Source organism: Beta vulgaris, chromosome 2 (assembly GCF_026745355.1).
Source record: "Beta vulgaris subsp. vulgaris cultivar EL10 chromosome 2, EL10.2, whole genome shotgun sequence".
Classification (NCBI taxonomy): domain Eukaryota; kingdom Viridiplantae; phylum Streptophyta; class Magnoliopsida; order Caryophyllales; family Amaranthaceae; genus Beta; species Beta vulgaris.
The window spans coordinates 44,447,156-44,468,013 of NC_079203.1; the positions used below are offsets into that span (position 1 = coordinate 44,447,156).

General features: G+C 36.3%; 2 protein-coding genes across 2 annotated transcripts; one reads left to right on the forward strand and one right to left on the reverse strand.

The window, feature by feature from the left end:
- The first annotated feature begins 4,561 nt into the window (after positions 1–4,561).
- Positions 4,562–8,915, forward strand: LOC104885868 (early nodulin-93). The gene is made up of 4 exons (XM_010670466.4): positions 4,562–4,883; positions 5,045–5,106; positions 8,019–8,094; positions 8,422–8,915. The coding sequence occupies exons 1-4, from the start codon at positions 4,775–4,777 to the stop codon at positions 8,505–8,507; spliced, it is 333 nt and encodes a 110-aa protein (XP_010668768.1). The 5' UTR covers positions 4,562–4,774; the 3' UTR covers positions 8,508–8,915.
- Positions 8,916–9,382: 467 nt separating this feature from the next.
- Positions 9,383–17,796, reverse strand: LOC104885860 (endoribonuclease YBEY, chloroplastic). The gene is made up of 12 exons (XM_048639760.2): positions 17,209–17,796; positions 14,327–14,578; positions 14,158–14,253; positions 13,672–13,849; positions 13,467–13,535; positions 13,280–13,380; positions 12,624–12,716; positions 11,828–11,899; positions 11,607–11,726; positions 11,395–11,445; positions 9,992–10,180; positions 9,383–9,857 (listed from the first exon to the last, which is right to left on the reverse strand). Exons 1-12 carry the CDS (start codon positions 17,623–17,625, stop codon positions 9,690–9,692), a joined length of 1,806 nt encoding a protein of 601 aa, XP_048495717.1. The 5' UTR covers positions 17,626–17,796; the 3' UTR covers positions 9,383–9,689.
- Between the last annotated feature and the right edge of the window lie 3,062 nt (positions 17,797–20,858).

Sequence of the window (20,858 nt, forward strand, 5' to 3'; positions counted from 1 at the left end):
CGGTCTGTTAACAACGACTTCGGGCCCAACCCTTATACAACACGGCTCGACCCAACCCATTGAACATGTCTAGTAGGTATTAGAGTGTGGTTTGGATCATAATGTAGTTTGGATATCTCCAAAACACACCTCTATATATGTTTGAGGATTGTGACCAAACTGCAATTTGTGGTTTAGGTCTACTTTGAATATTTTCCCAATCAAACTGCACCACAAACTACAATATTAATGCACTTTCTAATTTAAATTGTAGAATAAAACGTTTTAGGGTGAAGTAAAGAATTTTTGAAATAGAGTGACAACTCACAAGTATAGCTGTTTTTGTGTCATGTTACTTGGATTTTGTTATCTTAGTTGAGGACCAAGGTAGTGTTAGTTGATTTTTGTAGATTTTTTTTTTTTTCGCAAAGAGACCCTTATCACATATGTAAAATACGGTTTAGCGATGCCATACCAAACTTTGTGTTGTGTGGTTTAGTTAGGTATCAAAAAGTGACGAACTTTTTTTTTGTTCTTCCCAATTTGATTTAAGTTATGTCTCAAGTCATACTAAATTAACCGCACACACTCCTTTACTCTATCGAGATGAGTAGTGAAGTCCTTTTTCCTATGGTAGAGAAAAAACCTGCTTTTCAATCCGACTGCAATCCCTGAGTCCGTTGGAGTGCCATATAGCTAAGTGCAACCAACAAGCAAGCTTGTGTGTAGTCTTTCCCAAGCAGAGGTATCTACTTTCTGAAGTTAAATCTCGACTCCAAAGCAGAGGAGAGAAAGTCACTTGCTTAATGGGCGAGTCAGTCACAAACCGAGGATCGGAGTTGTCCCATTCGATTGATCGATTCAGAGTCCCGACAAAGAAAGAGAACAAGCAGCCAACAACTCTGACCGGCTTAACCCTAAGGTGGAAAGCACTTTGGGCGCTGGTTTTTCGAAACCGATATCTCGCTTTCAGGTACTCCTTTCGTTTTTTTAATTGTTACATTGATGTATGCATTAGGTAATGTCACTTTCAAATTTTTTGGATGATACTTCTTGGCCTATTTAATGTACACCTTCCGGTTTTTATTAATTTACTCCTTTCTTTTGCACAGAGTTTTTGGAGAAATAATGTTGTGGGTCATAGAAAGAAAGAGAAACTATTATTTTATATTAAAGTTGAATGTATGTGTGATGAAAAATTAGTGATCCCATTTAAAAAATGGAAAAAAAGAAAGGGGCAAACTAATAAGGGAGATCCCGAAAAGGAATACGAGTAAACTAATAAAGAATGGAGGGAGTAGTATAATAGGAAAAAGTGAGAAAGTAGTATTTTTGGTAGAAAAAGAGAAAAAATAGTATAGTATTACTTTATGGTGGGCCAAGTACCCAAAATATAACAATTAAAAAACAAGCATGAATATCTCTATTATATAAGCCAAGGGAGGAGGTGTGGTGTCCTCTTTTGAAGTGACTAAAATACCCTTAATGATCTAATTAATGGAATGAAAAAAATTACAAAAGCAAATCATTTAAAATCTCATTCCAACTTGCCATTTAAAACAAGTTTAAAATGTATATGCATCAAATACTTCAATCAAAAATTAAATGGACAAAATATTTATACTTATAAAAAAGATGGCATACATAACGTGCACATGAAAAGTCTGAACATCCACTACCTTAATATCTTTAATCCAGTTAAACCAACTCATTATTTTGTTCTTTCTGTTCAATATTCATTCACAAAAAATTAATGTTAACATCACTCACAACCTTTTTATTTTTTTACATTAGCAAATTAATATATATAATTCATCTAACTGTTGAATTTTTCACATTTAAGTTTAATCATAAATAAAGTATGAATGGAGTATCTAATAGGATAACAAATTTTGAAATTAACGCACGCATCGCGTGCATATGAAGGCTAGTGGATAAATAAAAAAAGGATAGGAGTTAGCTCAAGTGGGTAGATCGCTCCCCAATCCTTACTCCCAGCATTATGTTGAGGTATTTCTTTAGCATGCTATGCATGCCTTACCAGCAAATGTGTTGGTGTTTCCTACAGGTTAGTAGCCTTGTAGGGATTAGCCCTTGGGCTAACTTAATTTTCTAATAAAAAAAAAAGGATAAATAAAAAAAGTTTAAGAAAAATATATCAATTAAAAAAAACAGAAGAAGTAGAAGGTAAAAGTAGTCATGATGGTAACTTTTCACTTTTCAAATTGTGATTGACAAATACAAAACATAGGTACTAAATGCAAACACTAATTTCTTAGATGCAACAAACTTGAACGTCATCTCAATATAAAAATATTATACTTTTTCTAGTTAAAGGTAACTTAAATAGACATTTTAGAGATGTATATTTCCCTACGAGTTTTGCCTCTTCAAAATTGTTCTATAAATTTTTTTTCTAGATCATCAAGAAATGTTTTATATCCATTAAAAAAAATAGTGTAGTACATTTAATCAATAAAGTAGCACTATTTTATTGGAACCAAAAGTATCACACTAATAATGTACATATGATCAAGTCATATATTAAGTTTCTATATATGTATTTTTTTTCATAAACTACTTTTTATACTAAATACTCCATGATTTTTGGTGAATATACCACCAAAAATTATTACAAACAAAAAAAATCAGTTTGAATATTGATTTACAATTTTCTCATTTTTTTACTCCCAAAAAGCTCTACTACAATGCTACTCCCTCCGGTCTTTATTAGTTTACCCGTTTCTTTTTCAAAAAGTTTTAGGAGAAACAATGTTGTGTGACATAAAAAGAAAGATAAACTATTATTTTATATTAACGATTTTTTCACCAGGTACCCCTGTGATTTTTCAATTCGTGGAGTACCCCTGTTTTTTAAAAAAATGCACCAAGTACCCTTACTATTTTCACAAATTGCATGAAATGCCCTTAATGACTAACGGTTTTAAGTTTTCGTTAGTCATTAATTCTAATTTTTGTATTTTAAACCCTAATCTTAACACCTACCCCTAACCTTAAGCCTAACCACCAGTCCACCACCCCTCCACCACCCACCCAGCAGCCCCCTCCCCCACCCCTTCGATTTCCGTCGATCTCTCCCCACTCCCGTCGATTTCTGTCGAACTCCCCCACCCCCGTCGAATCCCGTTGAATTCCCCCCACCCTCTTCAAATCCCGTTGAATTCCCCCACCCTATCTTCTTCTCGCGGTTGTTGCTCTCTTCTCGGCCAAAACAAAATACACACACACACTCACACGAAGGAGGGAGGATGATTGGGCTGATGTGCTGCTGTTTCGCGGCGGCAACAGGCGAGGAGACCAATTGATGATGCAGTGGTTCACGAAAAGGAGAGCAACTGAGGGTGAAAAGGAAAAATGAGGAGGAAGCAACGAGATGAGAGAAGGGGAAAAGGGGTGGGTGGGCTACGAGGGGTGCAGGGGATGGGCTGCGACGGATGCGGGAGGGGGTGGCGTGGGGGGTGGGCGGGCTACGAGGGGTGGGGGTGGGTAGGGGAAGGGGTGGTTGGGTGATTATGGTTAGGGTTTAGGGTGGGGATTAGGTGTTAGGGGGTTAGGGTGTTAGAGGTTAGGTTTAGGGTTTTGGGGATAGGATTAAAGGGGTTAATTAGGGTTCAAAGGGTTAATTATGGTTAATGATTAACAGAAATTTGACACCGTTAGTCATTAAGGGTATTTCATGCATTTCGTGGAATTAGTAATGGTACCTGGTGTATTTTTTAAAAAATAGGAGTACTCCATGAATTTTGAAAAACCACATGGGTACCTGGTGAAAAAACCATTATATTAAAATTGAATCTATGTATGATGGAAAGTTAGTAGTCTTATCCCTGATTGGTACTTTTTGTCGAGCTTTACCGATTATGATTTGTGGTGTGGTTGGATTCGATCTATCGTCATCTCAAAAAATTTATGATGGGGTGAAACCACTATTAATGCCTTGAACTCTTGATTTTCAGACAGGTTTTGCTTAGGGACAAGCAAAAGTCTAGCTTGGGGGAGTTTGATGTGTCTATTTTATATAGAATTTTACCCCCGTCCCTCCTGAATTATTGGTGTTAATTGCGCTCTTCGGAGCCCTTTTTAGTACTAATGTGTGTCTTGTAGTGTGTTTGTGTTTTCAGACTGATTATTGTAGGCATAAGCATATTTTGGTGCATTTCTTACCCTTTGGTACCACTACAAGAGACGGGAAGTTATGACGTGTTGAAAATCGAGCATAAACTCAAAACCTGGTAACCGCCCGACCGGGTGAAATCCACCTGGGCTGGTCGGGCGAGTTTTACTTAGCCAAAAATCAGAAGCAAAGGAGCCAAAAGAATCTCACTTGCTGGCCCGATCGGGCGAAATCCGCCCAGGCCAGCCGAGTGAGGCGAAGTAAGTCAGAATTTGCTGTTTGAAGACGCCCGATCAGGCGCAACGAAGGAATTCTAATACCTGACGATCGTCCGGTTCGGTCACAAGAAACATGTCAAAAAGAAATACGAATAAATTAATAAAGCCTCGAGATAGTAATCTATAAAGAATTTATCATCTTACCAATCTATTATTTTATTTAAAAAAAGTCCTACTTAGAACATGGTTTGGTGATACCGTAATACAAGCCCACCGAAATTGGCCATGGAGAGAGGATGAACAAATACAACTCACTTTCTCCACCACCACCGTCGCTCCTTCCAAAAGAGAGAGAAAATTAACATTATTATTATTTAACACCACCCATTCTTGCACTTTACAACAACAAAAACTAAGTTAAAAAAGAGAGAAAATTAGAGAAATGGGATTTTTAAGTTCAATTATAGATCAAAATAACAGTACAAAGATGTCATCTTTCTTGATTCCTGCTCCTCTTGAAGCCAAGAAATCTCGTGATGATTGCACTCGAGGTATTATTCGATCTCATTGCATTCTTTTTTTCTAGAATGGGGATGTTTTTTTTCAAGATTTTGACTTATGTTGATGTTTAGGTTTTCTTCAATATGAGTTTTGTTGTGCTAAAATATTTGGATGAAAATGTTAGTGTTAATGTTTTGTGCAATTTTGATAGAGGGAGCTATAGCAGGAGCTAAAGCGGCAGCAATTGCTGGTGTTGTTACCGCTGTTCCCACTGTATGTGTGTTCAATTTCATAATCATTCTTTTTGTTATTATTAAGAATTAGTAAGATGGTGAAACTCTCAAGTTTTTGAATTCATTGCCATTATCGCTATTTAGTACTGCCTCTGTTTCATTTTAATTTACTCACTTCATTTGGGGAGAAGCAAGGATGAAGTACAAAAGTATGAGAGAGAAACGGAAAAGGTGGAGAGAAACTGAGAAGTGAGAGGAAACAAAAGAGTGGGTTAAAATATTAAAAAGTAAATGATACGTATGGAAAAGGAGGAGGAAGTAGATGTGATATGTTACCAAAAATAGAAAAAGCAACGGTGTGTAGATTAAAAAGAAACGGACTAAAAAGGAAAGTGTGTAGATTATAAAGAAACGGAGGGAGTAAAGGGGCGTTTATGTATTTGGTTTCTATGGGAGTAAAGGTTGTGGGTTGTGTTTGGTTGGATGGAAAGGGAAAGGTCGATTTTATATTAGTTTTCCTTTGTTTGGTTTCTTACACAAGAAAATTTAGGGAGAAATGAAGGTGGATAATGGAGGGGAGAGGATGTATGGGAGAAGAGAAAGAGAAATGTCAGGAATATGGAAGAAAATGTAGCAATACTTTAGCTAAGAATATAATTTTTTCAAACTTGGGGAAACATTTCTTCCCAGGATACTATTAAGTGTGTGAGTGTACTTGAAAATCGAGAAACATTGCAACAATTTTTGCAGGAGGGAAGCCATGATGGAGTGCTATGAAACCTAAAGAGATTTTTGAGGATAAAATTGTCTCATGCCTGTACAAACCACTAGTTGTGATACTGATATGAGTTCCGTATTTTATAAGTATTCCTCTCTTTGGCCATACTTATTATCCAAGTCGGATCATGAGTATAGTTGCCCTTAGTGATTCTTGTGATAATGCGCTGGAATGGTGTTTGGGGGGGGGGGGGATTTTTTAGCTTATAATTCAGGACTAGTTGGATGACATATTTATTGAATGGTGTGATTGTTGAATAATTGTGAGAAATCTTGTCTTTGCAGTCTTGTTAACCAACCTAAGATCATGTCTCGTTGGAGGATGTATGTGAAATGAGCATTGAAATATAAGATGGAGAATTGTTTTCTATAGAATAGGTAGTAGGGTAATAGCTATTCCATTTTTGTTTTTCAGTTTTCACCCAGAAACTTAAACAGCAAGAATCCTGACTCCGCGCAAAGCAGTTCAACTGTTGCATTTACTTGAGTCTTTTCATCCATTTAGTTTGCTGGAGACCGAATTCTTGGTGTTACTGCACCACCAGTAGTAATTCAAGGGGAAATGTGATAACCATTAAACAAAGAATAAATTAGGCTGCGCTTCAGAAATCATCTATTGTTAATTTTTTGCAACTTTGGCTAGAGAATCTGACATCAAGTTGTACTAGCCAGTAAAAAAACATGCTCATGAGTTAAAGATGCTAGTTACTGTAGCTTGTGAACTTCTGTGAGGTTGTACTAGGGCTTGAGTTCGAATTCTACTTTCATGCAAGTCCCTTCTAAATATGGAGTTGCTAAATGCATTAAATCATTGCCAACTGCAAAATAGATAAGGTATAAAAACTTTAAGATGCAAAAGGATTGAAAAAAAATATATAAAAAAAGACTCCTTGACCCACAACCTCAACCAGCAAAGAATATCAAACCACCACCTGCTATTCTTCTTCTTATTCCCCAGATATGTACAAGTCTAGTGGAAATTCCATAAGAGATATTTAGAACTTAGAAAAAGGCTTTGGTGGTGCTATAGTTATTGATGACATAGCCCCATGGTGGTGGTGGCTAATCAGATGCACTCACTGGCTGGTGGAACAATATTTCAGCAGTGAGGTGGAAGATATGAGGCTTTTGAGTTGAGGGGTTTGAATAAGCCAACTTGTTTTTGTGTCTGCATACTCCCCCCCCCCCCTTCATTCCATGGCTGGTTACTGAAAAGAGAATGAAGATGATAACTGAATATGCAGCTTTTCTAACCTATAAAGAAATTGATGAAGGTTTTCAAATAGTCTGCCCAGATACCAGAGAGATCGGATAGGGAAGGGGAAGAGAGGAAAGGACAGGCCGACAGGGTGAGAACTTTCTGATATTGTAGAGGGTATTTTGGTCCTTCCATATTGTCCATTTACCAACTGCGCTCAGAATGAAGTATACATGAAGAAATTGTATTGATAATAAAGTGATAAAAGGAGTCGACTCTTAATGGGAAGTCTTCTCTTGAAAGCAATTGCAAAGTCTATGATAAATCACTGAAGCCTTTGTATCAAAATGCATTCTCATTCTGTCGGTTAATCGTGATTATGAGAACTGGGGTAAATGGCCATGATTGACAATCATATTTACTTACCTCTTTCCTTTTAATAATAATAGGAAATACTTCTTTTAGTTCGCAATCTTCGATAGATTTGCTAGCAGAATTTAATTCCATCCAGAAATGATACACATTTTCTTTTCTTTTTTTTGGACAAGGATAGTAGTCACATTTTCACTCTGTCACAATTATAGATGTAACATTAATATTTCTAAAGAAGTTCCAAAATAGTAATTTCTGGACAGAGAAGATCTCAGGCCTGGTTAAAAAGCTAGTTTCATAGCTGAATGCTCTTGATTTGTTAAAATGAATTTTCTCAACTGGTTATGACTTATGAAGCACAAATTGTTTTGGTTATGTCACAATTGGACCTGAAATCTGCATGGCATGTTTATCTTTTCTAAATAGAGGTCCACTTGATGAACATTATCCAACACATCCGTATGAGCATTGGTACTTGGGCAATGGATACTGGATACCTCACAGCTCAAAATGGCGATACATATAGATACTTGTGGATATTTGTTTCTGCTAATCTTCTTTTGGCGAGACTACAGGCTAATATTGTCTCTATTCCAATACTGCAGCTAGTTGGTTGCCGTGTCATTCCATGGGCGAAGTCCAACCTTAACTATACTGCTCAAGCTCTCATCATTTCTGGAGGTAATACCTATATCATGTTAATTAATTGCTCAAAGGTCTTTTGCTTTATCTCTCATATATCTTGACATTTGAAAAAATTTATTTATGGTCTGTTCAGTTTTGAAATGCAATCTAGTCCACCGCTTTAGACTTTTAGTAGATTTCTTAGTCCCTTTAAATTAAACACTTCACAGTGACTTCATTAGCATTTGTGAGCTTCTGTTAGGGAAATCTATATTATTAATCTAGCACCATAACCTAAAGGATTGATGCAATTCCTCGTACTATATAGTTATATCTGCTTATGCACTATGGCACAACATGTGATGACAAAATTGTTTTGTGCAGCATCCATTGCTGCGTACTTCATTACTGCTGATAAAACTATACTGGAGTGTGCACGAAGAAATGCAGAATATAGTAAAAGAGCTTGAGTTACAAGATTGAATCAGATGCTGTATGTGCAAAAATTCTTGCATGAAGTGATCTGATCAACATGCTTGTGATGTTATGATGGCACACTACCATCAAGCCAGATATTTATGGTGATGAACAATTTTGGGATTCCAATTCCCGATTTGTTGTAAAGTTTAAGTTGAATAAGAAATAGAATAGTCTTTTGATACTATCCAAGTATCCCTTAGGCTTTTTTGCAATGCCTTCTATTTTTGCTGGGATGGCCACTGTAATTGTAATTTATTTTGACAATCAGAAGCATGTACACGCAAATCATGATCACTCAAGACATGATGTAATTTCAATGTAATTCTTCCTGGAACTTTTTGAAATTTTGTGAATGCTACAATTTAGGTGCATTGCTATCCTAATTACCTTTCTTTAGAGATTGATGAGAGTCTGATTCTGGTCCAGTTATGACACTTGTAACTTGCACCCTAGTTGGTCATATTTACCCGAGCTGGATCTTGGTTTTCAAGCCTAAAATTGGTCTTACCAAAGTAGTACTGACTCCCTTTTTTTAATTGCTATATTTCTCTGAAGTGGTTGATTTTTTTTAATTGCTATATTATTTAAACTTACCTTATTTAGGATATTTGCCTACTTGGCTCACCAAAAATAATATTATTATAATTGTTTTTCTCTTTTTCCAACAAAAAATACTAATTTTTCACTTTTTTCCGTCATTTTACATAGAGTCAAAAAGTACTATCCGAAAAGCCTGAACGTGATGTTGTCTAAACTCTTGTGCATAACACAATGTAGCAACTAAAAAGAAACGGCAATAATTGAAATTCCGTGAAGAACATCTAGCAGACATTTATGGTTGAGAGAACGTGTTTCAACTTTCAGGTACAATGCAAAGAGCAACTCTGCCAGATAACTTTCATTGGGGAAAACATATTGCCTTTCATTCTCAGAACACATAAAAATGTTAACAGAATGAAATCAATTGAGACATTACAAAATTTTGGTAACTTGATTATGAAACTATATATTGCTGCTTTAAACTAGCAGGTAAATTTAATGGATTATTGCTTGTTGGAATCAGGAATGAATGCGATAAATATTAATTAGGAGAGAAAATTGAAAAATGGCTACATTGTGCATCATCAGAAAATGGCTGCACATCCTCTCAAATTGATCAAGAAGCTCAGGTCTCAAAATGCATATCGATAGATGGCATCAGCCACTCCGTCTTCATCGTTGCTTAGACCGATCACATCAGCAACATCTTTTGTCTTCTCTGATCCATTACTAAGAGCGATTCCAAAATTAGCTAACTCGAGCATTTCAATGTCGTTTTCCCCGTCACCAATCGCCATAATCTATTGAAATAATAAGAGGCATCTAAGTTAATAAGAAAAAAAATTGGACGACTCAAATAGTCATATTATAGGTCCCTCAGGAACTTATATAAAGATGGTATAGTACAAACTAGAAGGGACAGATGATGACGAACCTCATTTGAAGTAACTCCCAAATGATCAAGCAACAATTTTACACCATTTCCTTTTGAAGTCCCATCGGGAACAAGTTCGAGCATGTCTGGAACAGTTTGTACAACACTAGCATGATCTCCAGATGCTTCTGACCAATACGGCCTTAAAGAGGTTGTCACTCTCTCAGCAGTGTCTAAGAAAACCAGTTTCTGCAGAAGCGAAACAGGTCAAAACCTATACTGCGTGTGTATAAGAAAAGGAAATCGAAGGAAATTTCTTCTAAGCTAGGTTAAGTTGCATTCAAAAGACTACTATTAAATGCCAGACTTGTATTCCACTGCAGCAACAAATGATATACAAGGCTCATTCAGATCTCTGATAATTCCAAGCCAAAATCCACTTAGCTTCTTATTTTCCTGGGGAGAAGGGGTGCTAGTCAAGTAAGACTAACATTCCAATACAGTAGTAGCGAGTCTACCAACTTTTTTTCACAGGATAACCAATGCTGGCTTCTCATCATGCCCAATCGAGAAGAATTTCAGCAATTGTGCTCCATTCTGTGGGTCTTTTCTTGGAGTTGAATATGTCAGCCCAAAAAAGAAAATATTTTGAGCCTTTTGAGGGACGAATGCATATATCTCCACCTACGTCTTAGTTCGAGAAGTGTGGAGCATTGAAGGGAGTTGAGCAAGTCACATGCAGATAGCCTAGGTTCATGTCTCATACTCAAACTCCAAAAGTGAGACTATAATTCAAAATACAGACGGAAAAAATTGGCTTTCCCATAGATCTAGTTATAGTAATCATGACGAACATTGTGTCAATTTCATGGGTTAGAAAAGGACAATTGTTAGCTCTACTATTGAAACTAGAATATCATACACCACATGACTGCTATATATCATACTCCATCATTCATCAATATTTGCAACATTATCCCGGCCACCTATGGTTAAGAACATAACATGATTTTACTGAAAGACCCTTTATAGTAGTTGAGCCATTGCCACTCTCTGACACACCTAATTTAAGTAGGAATCTTAGGTAACTCCAGTTATGAACTATTGTATTTCAGGAAAGGTCAATACTTCTTTCAGACTTCCCCAAATATGAACGTGATCCGTGTATCATTTTTCTATTTCAAAAGACTGTTTTGTTTAAGTTACCCTGATGCCTAAATGTACCTTTATATAACGTTGCTTCTTTCGCATCATCCCAAGGCATAAAACCACCTATAGCCCCACTACTGCCACGTGCATATACAGTTATAGACAGATAAACCTGTCACATTATTTACACCAGATTCATTGCGAAGATTTTCTTGTTTGGTTAATCCTAACAAGGATTCTGAGGAGGCCATTTTAATGCAGATCTTTAATAGATACTATTAAATATCTTTTATATGTAAGCTCAAGTGTCGTACCTGTACTTCAGCTGCAGCCAATAGTTGCCCAACTGATGGAATAGTTTCTGCCTGCAAAAATTCCATTTACATATTATCAACAAAAATACTAGCTACACTAACAAATGTTTTCTTTATACAATTGCTTTTCCTTTTTATTGTTTTTTTTTTTATTTGGGTTGGGGGGGGGGGGGGTTGTGATAGCGGTACAGCATTGTCACATACTCACATACCTTAGGCTCATGATATATATCATGGAGCGAGTCTACGAGAGGGTGATCAAACAATGTTAAGCAGCGATCGCCACAGAATGCAACAAGTGGGATATGGTGCTCCTGAGAATAGGCGAAGGCCTGCAATTTGAAAAAATAAAATATCATATTTCATTATTTGCAAATTCTTTCAACAGTTATAACATAATCTATATGGAACCTTCAAAAAAGATACCCCATACCTCTCTGCAAACATTTGGGTCCAAACTCCTCCTGAATATTTCCCGGCCTTGTATTCCGTAAACAAGCAACCCCTGTGGTTAAGGATAACAAACTTATGAAGTTACACCGGTGTCAGCAACAACAAAAATTCTGACTTATTTGTACAGGTGAGCCTAAATTTAAAACACAAACTCCTAATATCCCTCTCTAAATGATAAGTGAGTGTGATTACTGATAAGTAAAGAAGTTCTGTAGCTAAAGAATTAATTAAGTTGTAATGATAGTTAAGATTAGTTTGTACTTTAACATCACCATTAACTCCATGATGAAAAAGATGCAAAAAGACTATATATCGTTCACAGGTGCATATGAGGATGAACGCGGTTGAAATTGGATAGCAAAGAGGCAACTAGTACAATGATAGATTCGATGGGCCTATTTGATTACTCATTAAATGATAAAAGAAAAATGCTATTCAGAATCAACTCCTAGCCCAATATCCAACCTCTCATTGTTTGCACCACCTGAGCAGAGCTAAAAAAGGTGTGCTGAGCAATTGTAATCATCAGAGTCATTAATATATTCTTGGTATAGAAATGAGAAATACTGCACATATCATTATACTGTATGGAAAAATCTGGAGATACAAGAGAAAATGGAAGCTCATTCTATTCATATCGTCCGTGATTCTTATATCCTGGAACTGAAACAGGTCGATGTGCAGTAATGACAAAATTGGCAATTACTTTCACAAAAAAATAAGAAAAAGAGGCACTGAAGGAGCACTATAAAATCAAGACAAGTTCTGAGGAATACCTGTAAGAAAACACCAGGTGATGATTCAGAGACAACACCATCCCTTCCAACCAAATCAACGGTCTTCAATACATTTATGGCACCAGGACGAGCCTACAAGCATAAAATCACATGTCATCATTAAAACACATTGTATACAAGAAAAGCCATTTAGAATAGTAGAAGAGAAATGTGAAGTACTCAGTCAGAAATAAATGTTGCAATGCTTAGCAAGCCAGATGCAGTCAGCATGTTGAATGGCTTAAAGATCGTACTTGCTTAAATGTGAATTCATCTCAAACATTGAATCTGCATTGCTCCATCAGTTACAGGGATTGAGTTTTGCTCATACTAACAAGATAAATAAGTAGCAACACCTATTTTAAAACAAAATTTCCCTCAGTGCAAAGAGATTTCAAACGTCAACAACATATTAAAAGCTGAAGATTGGCAAGCATACGCTCCTCCAAATTATAGGTTCCACCTTAACTATTTATTATACTTCTAATATTTTGTAACAATTATCACAAGAACTCCATAATCTTATTGTAGACATGCAATTATAAGAAACTAGTTACTGAATAAAAGCCTAAAGATGGCATGATGGAGAGAACCACCACCCCAAACCCCAAGAGGAGGGGAGAAGAGGAATGAAATAAGCAGACAAGTATTCTCACTTTTCCTGTGGCAATGACCACTTGGACACCCCTTGACAATGCCTCTCTTAGAGCATTTGCATTTGCTGAAGAAATCTGACTCTTGCTATTCAGCAAAGTACCTTACATCAGAAATTGAAGGAAAAAATATAAGCCATGTCCAACTAAGAAAGAGATTTAACATGTAGACTCTCAATTTAAATCTCACCATCCATGTCACAGAAGATATATTTGAACTTCGGCCTGTAGAATCGAAGACTGCCTTCTTTCTTCCTGTCTTTTAGCAATCAGCGTGTAAGATTCTCATCACTGCAGACTAGTACAAAAAAAATCATATATGAACAAGGCACGCATTCATGCAGAGTGATGTATACATAATTTTTAGAGAAAGGATAGCAATAGATTAGAATTACCATCAGGATCTTTAACATGCAGACTCCCATCATTTACTGCATCACATGCACTTCTAATTAACCCTTTTCCTTGCCAGCCAAGATTATTCAGAAGTAACTCTTCCTCCTTTTCCATTTCTGCCTCAGCTTCTTCACTTAGCTCATGATCAAAACCCAAAAGATGAAGTAGGCCATGAACCTGGAAACTGTCCCAGTTAAAATCATAATTGAAGAAATATGCAGTACACTGAACAACGGAGGGGAGATCCATAAAGCGTACTAGAAATTCCTATATGAATTAACCAACAGAGTAACAGGTCAAAATATCTGGCAGATTCGAGATAGCTATTGCTCATTAACATTTTCAATATGATTCCATTACATATAATATGAAGAAATTAAGAAGCCGGAAACTTTATCAAGCATGAACATGTTCAGAATACAACACTAATAAAGCAAAAGAATCACAGCTGAAATCATGGAGAGAACACTAGAAGTGGAACCAACCAGAAGAATGCGTATCTCATCAAGTAGCGTATGGCCACGTTCTTCTGCTTGTCTAGCAGCTGTTTCGATAGAGATAACAATATCACCTAACATAAGCTGTAAAGAAGATATTAGTCAGCTCTTTTTCCCATAACAATGTTACACCAAGAGCTAGATTTTCATCACTTACAATTGGTAACTTAAGTTCTGGAATATGTTGGGACATCGACAAAACATCAGTTGCATGGTCTTCATCCCTCCATTCTTTGTTAAGTTTTCGAATAAACTCATCATTACATAGAAGTAATGATAATTCAATCGTTTCAAAACAAGCAACATCATTTATTGTTGTATCTCTAGTTTTATGCTCTGGATTCTTCAGTCCGTCAAATGCCAACTTCATTGCCATTGGAGCATTTAGTCGGAGCATTTCAGCTATGCTCTGCAAAATGAAATTATTATTAGGAGAAACAGCCAACAAAACAGAAAAGCATCAACCATGATAAACATGAACCTCCTCTTGATCATTTTGTCAGCTCTAATTCTGTAAATTTCATTTTATGCAGCATTTTCTTAATATATTTTTTTTTGCGCAGACACCTCCTCCTTGTTTTCTACCACATTTTCCACTTCCTCAGCTTGCATAATTTTTCTATTGATGTTGTTCCTCACAACCATCTGCTCCTCTAAGTCACATGAAATTGAGGACGAAAATACCATTAGTAGACCAACTCCCTATTAATCACGCAGATCTTTCATTCTTTGAGAAAGTGTTTCACTTGTCCAGTGTTTGATAAAGGGTTTTGATGTAGGAAAAGGCTCTCTAACTTGCACCTTCTGGAGGTATGCAATTAGAAATGCATATTAACATTCATTAATGGACTTCCTTTTCGACCTCTTAAATGGATGCATAATGTGCGATAACAAGCCTGACCAGTAGTAATTCTTCATTTAAAGCCTTGTCTCAAATCGAGCAAGAAGTTGTAACTAAATAAGAAGAAATAGTTTGTTGAAGTCATTGCTACCATATTTCAATTCGTTGAACTTCTGTAAGAGCTTCTCATATTTGACATACTCAATTTATTCTATTTAATCTGGGTTGGGGCCTCACAGCTCATTTATAAAAGAGGTATGAGCCTCTTTTTATATGGGCAAAAAGATGAATCCGTTCATTAAGAAATAGTAGGCTGTTGAACATTTGTAACTGATAAGATGGTACTCAATACGTAACCTAAAGTAAGAAATTCAATAAAGCTCTTGACCGTTTTAACCAACGTTCTTATAACATAAACTAAGCCGGATCTAGAGGACTTGTGAGCATTTCGTCACTATGATGTGGGAACTAACAACATCCACAATTCTAAAGCAACATCTCCAACAATCCCCTACTTGGTCCAAACTTGTTAAGACAATCTACAATTTACTTCAAAACAATTAGGTGAACTAGATATTGAACCTAACATTTAAGAGAAACAATGATGGTCTTGGGAAACAAGTTGGCCCCATCATACTCTGGCCTCATGGTCGCTTTATATAGTGAGCCCACACATACTCTCATATGAGTGAGCAATTCCCCCACAATCATGTAAGTTAGTCAATCAAGTGCATTTGCTTACACCACCCAGACTTGGGCTATGGAAATCATTAGGGATGCAACATCAAACCTGAACCGCAATAATTATTATGCTAAAGAACAGATTCTCAATTGATACTGGTCATGTTATATACTTATATCAAAGTTAGAAGTAGTCACCACATGACCTCCTTTGACCCTGTAAACTTGGTGTGCCAAATTTGGGATCCAGCAATAGGCTTTTACATGAGGGGCTCAAGCCTCAACGTCATCCCTTCCTTAAAACTCCAATCAGATACGGTGAATTTCTCCCAAATTTCATATAGTAATCCCGAGCAGTCCCCAATATAGAGAGAACACCATGCAAGCAAACTGGAGACAGTATAATGTTCAAGTTCAAAGTGCCTACTCTTGCCATACAATATCTTATACTTAGTTGTGTGAATAGCAGCCTACCTATCAATATATCGATATGCCTACTTTTAATATAGCAGGTCTTACACTTAGTTGTGCGGATAACAGCCTATGATTTAAGATGCCTATTCTTGGTATTGAATCTCATGTATGGATTTCACAATATGAGTCTAGGACTCTACGTGGCATAATGAAGAATAGGTTTTATATTTTTCCAAATAGGTATGTCAAGTAGCAAAATAATTTTTAGATACACAGCTTCTAGTTCTGCAAGCTCTAAAGGTATATAGCAATAAAATTAGAACAACTAATCTATACACATGATAAACAATTGAGGTGCCCTGTCAAAGTCTAAGTCAGAAATTCCCACTATATAGGGGCTGGACTATGAGCTCTGACACTAGACACCTCCGCCATCAGCTACGTTGCACCCAATAGGTCGGTGTGGATATTGCATCTATACTTTGGTAAAACCAAAATTACTAAACTAGATGAAACTGTTTATTTAGTACTACTAGGAAGATGGATATTTGTAATTGCAGAAACATGATTCTCAATATATAACCGGGCCAACAGTATTCATATGAATAGAAACATAACTCATGGGGTAATACAACCACAAAGAATGCTTGGTCAAAGTAAGTAATACGATAACCATTGTAACCAATGTTACTAAAACATAAGAACCAACTAGGATCCTAAGGACTACCACTCACTACTTTCATGTCAAAAGTGGGAGCTACCTATTCCCACAAGTTTAAAGCAACATGTCCAACAAGCAATTAAAAAGAAATAATACTACTACATTTACATCATTAATTAAAAACCTTCTCCAGCATATAACTATATCTATACTAGTCAATAAAAGCACAACCCCTAAGAAACATACCAATCTTTCCTTTTACATTTCACATTGTCACTATGTTTTTCAGCATTACTCCATGTCTGTTTTTATACTACCATTATCATCACCACCATTACAAAAACAAGTCAATAACAAACCTCGGCGTCACGAAGATTAAATAACTAATTACAATCAATATACATTCACAAAATATAAGAGAAACATAGGAAAAGAAGATTACCAAAACTTCAGGGTCATTAGGCAAACCCTCCTCAATAAGAATCTTAACACTTAACTCCAAGTCCTTAACTTTCCTTTTACTTTTCACAAACTTCTTCCTGACTTTTCTATACCCTCTTTCTCCTCCTCCAAAACCACCACCACCACAACAAACCCTCATCCCCAAACCTCCCAAAACCCTAAAATCACCCCCATTTCCAAATTCATTACCAACCCACAACCCAGAAATTAGTGAAGGTTTAAAAGAAGGATTAACTCTCATATGGGTGGGTGAAAAGGAGAGAAAACGGGGCTTTGAGAAGGTGGGTTTCAGAGAAAGAGGGAGTGCGCGTGTCATGGCACGCGCCATGGGAGATGAAGGGGAAATAGGGTGAAATTTGAGAAGACAATGGAGATGATGAGTGGTAGATGAGAGCATTCAGGTGTAGTGTAGTGCTTAATAGTTTACGGAAGATTTGGTTGGTCTTGGAAGGGTGTGTAATTGTATTGGTGAAGAAGTAATTGCAAGTTTGGTACTTCGGTAGTTTGGTTGAGTGGTTCGACTCTTCCAGAGTTCCAGGGTTTGCTTTGAAGACCTTGCCACCTTGGGGTTAGGGTGGCGCATTGGCGCTCACAAGCATCAAAACATGTGAGGTTGGATTAGGATGGGTTAAGTTGGCTTTAAGTTATTGTGTTGAATCGACTCTTAAATAAGCTCTAAGTTAGGGTATAAGTTTTTTTTCTTTCTTCTTGATAGTTTTTATTCTAATGAGAAAATTTGTTACTTAACCATTTCTTTCTGTTGAGCCAATATGGTTTTGATGACAAACTAAAGTAATAACTAACAAGGTTTACAAGTTTTATGTGTGCAAGGTTCATGAATTAACAATGGTGCTTTATAAAGATAATAAGTGAAGTTTCTGATTGGAACTCCAAGAGAAGAATGAAGTTCCTGTGTTGGAACTCCAAGAGAAGAAGAGCTTTTTTACATAAGGGTGTAATTAGGTTTCTTATGTAAGAAACAAAGATCTTCATAAGGTAATGAATTGGAACTATGGAGTTGTTCCTGTAAATAAAGGAATTATTGTTCCTATGGAACTATGTTAGTGGAACTAGTATAGGAAACATGTGTCTAAAACGATGAACTGACTAAAATTATAAGATAGTGTTTATCAGTTCCTTTGTAAGGAACTGATGAACTGGCACTGTTAAGGAACTAACGAAATCAAAGAAACTAGACAAGTATTATATGGTGCAACAGTCATAATGTGTCAGTTGAATTGTTAAAGGCTAAAATTTAGGAATCTGTTTTGTGTTTTTTAAAATTCTGATTTTAAGGAAAATATTTTTAAAGGAAATATTTTATCTTTATTGAAAATAAAATCTTTTTCGGTTTTTGGATAAAATATTTTAAAAGATATTATTTTGATAAAAAGATTTAATTTTGGTTTTATTAATTAAAATACTTTTTAATTAAATCAGATTTTTGGTACGTAGATCATGGAGATCATGGGTGTCAAAAGGAACGTGTTCCTCTGGTTAAGGAACATCATGGGAAAATATTTTTACCCACTAACACATGATCTAAACCACGTTCGTTAAACTTACTACTATTTAAGACAAGCACTTAACTGAGTTCAATGTGTGTCTGACAAAGTGATAATTAATCTACAAAGGTATTAACTTAATATCACTTCTATTGAGTCAGTACCACCAAAGTTCAAAGTTTCAAGTTCCAAGTTTCATTACCATATGAGTTCATTGTTTCATTAGTACTTTCTAACATTCTACTATTTTGTATTTCGAGTTGAGAAAAGAGTTGAGAAGAACTCTTATTGTTTGAGTTTGGGGAAAGGGTTTGAGTGAATCCTGTAAAGTGTGAGGCTTTGAGTGAAGCAAAGAAAGAGAAAGGAACTTCGAGAGGAACAACAGTTAGAGGGAACTGTTGTTGGGACTTGAGTTTGTAGAGGAACTCAAGGAGTGGCTCGAGAGATAATAGGTTTGTAACAAAGGTGTTTTGGCCTATTATAGTGAAAGAGTTGAGTTTAAAATCCCTAGTGGTCAAGGTTGTTTCTTCTTGTTGGGCCCAAGAAGTTTTTCCTTGTAAAATCTCTTGTGTCTTTCTCTTGTTCGTTTCATTGTTTTATAATTCCGCGAAAAGTTCCGTTTATTTCTCACACATACAATTCACCCCCTTTTGTAGTGCTCGTCTAGAAATAACACTTTCAATATTAAAAATTGTTGGTGTTGTATGCTTATATAAATGTAAATGAAAAGTATCTACTATTGAATGGACTAAATAATATTCAAAATATACTACAACGAATAAATAATATTTTTTGGATATCCAAAAAAACCAATAAATAATTGGGAAGTTAGTTTCTTATCAAAAGCAAATCGTCATACAATGATTCAAACCAATCTTGAAGCACTTGCAGCTTATATTTGTTCTTCTTGATAGTTTTTATTCTAATGAGAATAAATAACGACTGTTTTAAACGGTCATTGATAAATAACGACTGTTTATCTGTCGCTAACCACTCTAAAAGCAGTCGTGGCGACGACCGTTTGAAACAGTCGCTGACTGCAAGAATAACGACCGTTTTTGGAACCGTCGCAGAGAAGTCGTCGTTGTTTTGGCCTTTTCTTGTAGTGTCTTTTACACCATGACTTTAGAATGACTTTTTCCCTTAATAAATAAACGCTCTCGATGTAGTAGGTGTAAGTGAGGAACTTAGTACTCCGTGTTTACTAATGTTGTAATAAAATAAATGCTATGATATCTAGTCAAAATGGAGCCAAGTATTTTAGTAATGATAGGGGAAGATACTGCGATAGATGTGATGAGCGCATCACTAGTGGAAAAAAACGGAAGGGCTGCGCTGCAAGGGCTGCGTTTTTTGAAAAACGCAGCCTTTCTTAGTGAGGGGATGCGGTTAGCCCAAAAATCACAGCCCTTCACTTACGAAGGGTTGCGGTCAATGCAAAAATCGCAATCCTTTTAGTGAAAGGTTGCGGTTTTTAAAAACCCGCAACCTTATAAGTAATAAAGGGCTGCATTTTTTAAAAAATGCAGCCCTTTATAGGCTTTTTTTAAAAACAATTTTGAAAGGAATTAATCGTCGGCTTAACATATTAAACAGGCTCATTCTCCTTCCTTCTCCTCTCCCTCATTCTCTCTCCTCTCTCACGTCCTTCCTTCTCCCTTCTCTCTCACCCAGTCACCCTCCTTACTCCTCCCTCCTTCCACAACAACAAATATTCGTTCTCTCTCACCCTCCGACGGCAGCGAATATTCGTTCCTTCTCCTCTCAATGAGGGTTTGTCGTTCGTTGACCTGCGTCGCTTTGCCGCGCCGCACTGTTCCTCGTCGTTCCTCCTTTTCTCTGTCGGTCGAATTCCGACCATCTTTTCGTTGTCGTCGATCTCCACTTAAGCAACGATAGCAACAAGTGATGATTTTTCTTTTTTCAGATCTATAATTTCTTGATCTTTGTTTTCATTAATGTTCATGTAGTTTCAGATCTATAATTTTTTTCTTTTGTATTTTCGTTCGTTTTTATTCATTTTGTTCATTTTTTTTTCACTTTCGGTCCTTTTTTTTTTTCATTTCCGTTCGTTTTTTTAATTTTTGTTCCTTTTTTCATTTTTGTTTTGATAGTGGGACTTTCG

Coding starts and splice junctions, on each gene's coding strand:
- LOC104885860 (XM_048639760.2), bottom strand. CDS start 17,625: ATGCTCTCATCTACCACTCATCATCTCCATTGTCTTCTCAAATTTCAC. Junction 13,536..13,671: donor GCATGTTAAAGATCCTGATG/GTAATTCTAATC, acceptor GATTGCTAAAAG/ACAGGAAGAAAGAAGGCAGT. Junction 12,717..13,279: donor TGGTCATTGCCACAGGAAAA/GTGAGAATACTT, acceptor TTATGCTTGTAG/GCTCGTCCTGGTGCCATAAA.
- LOC104885868 (XM_010670466.4), top strand. CDS start 4,775: ATGGGATTTTTAAGTTCAATTATAGATCAAAATAACAGTACAAAGATG. Junction 4,884..5,044: donor TCGTGATGATTGCACTCGAG/GTATTATTCGAT, acceptor CAATTTTGATAG/AGGGAGCTATAGCAGGAGCT. Junction 8,095..8,421: donor AGCTCTCATCATTTCTGGAG/GTAATACCTATA, acceptor TGTTTTGTGCAG/CATCCATTGCTGCGTACTTC.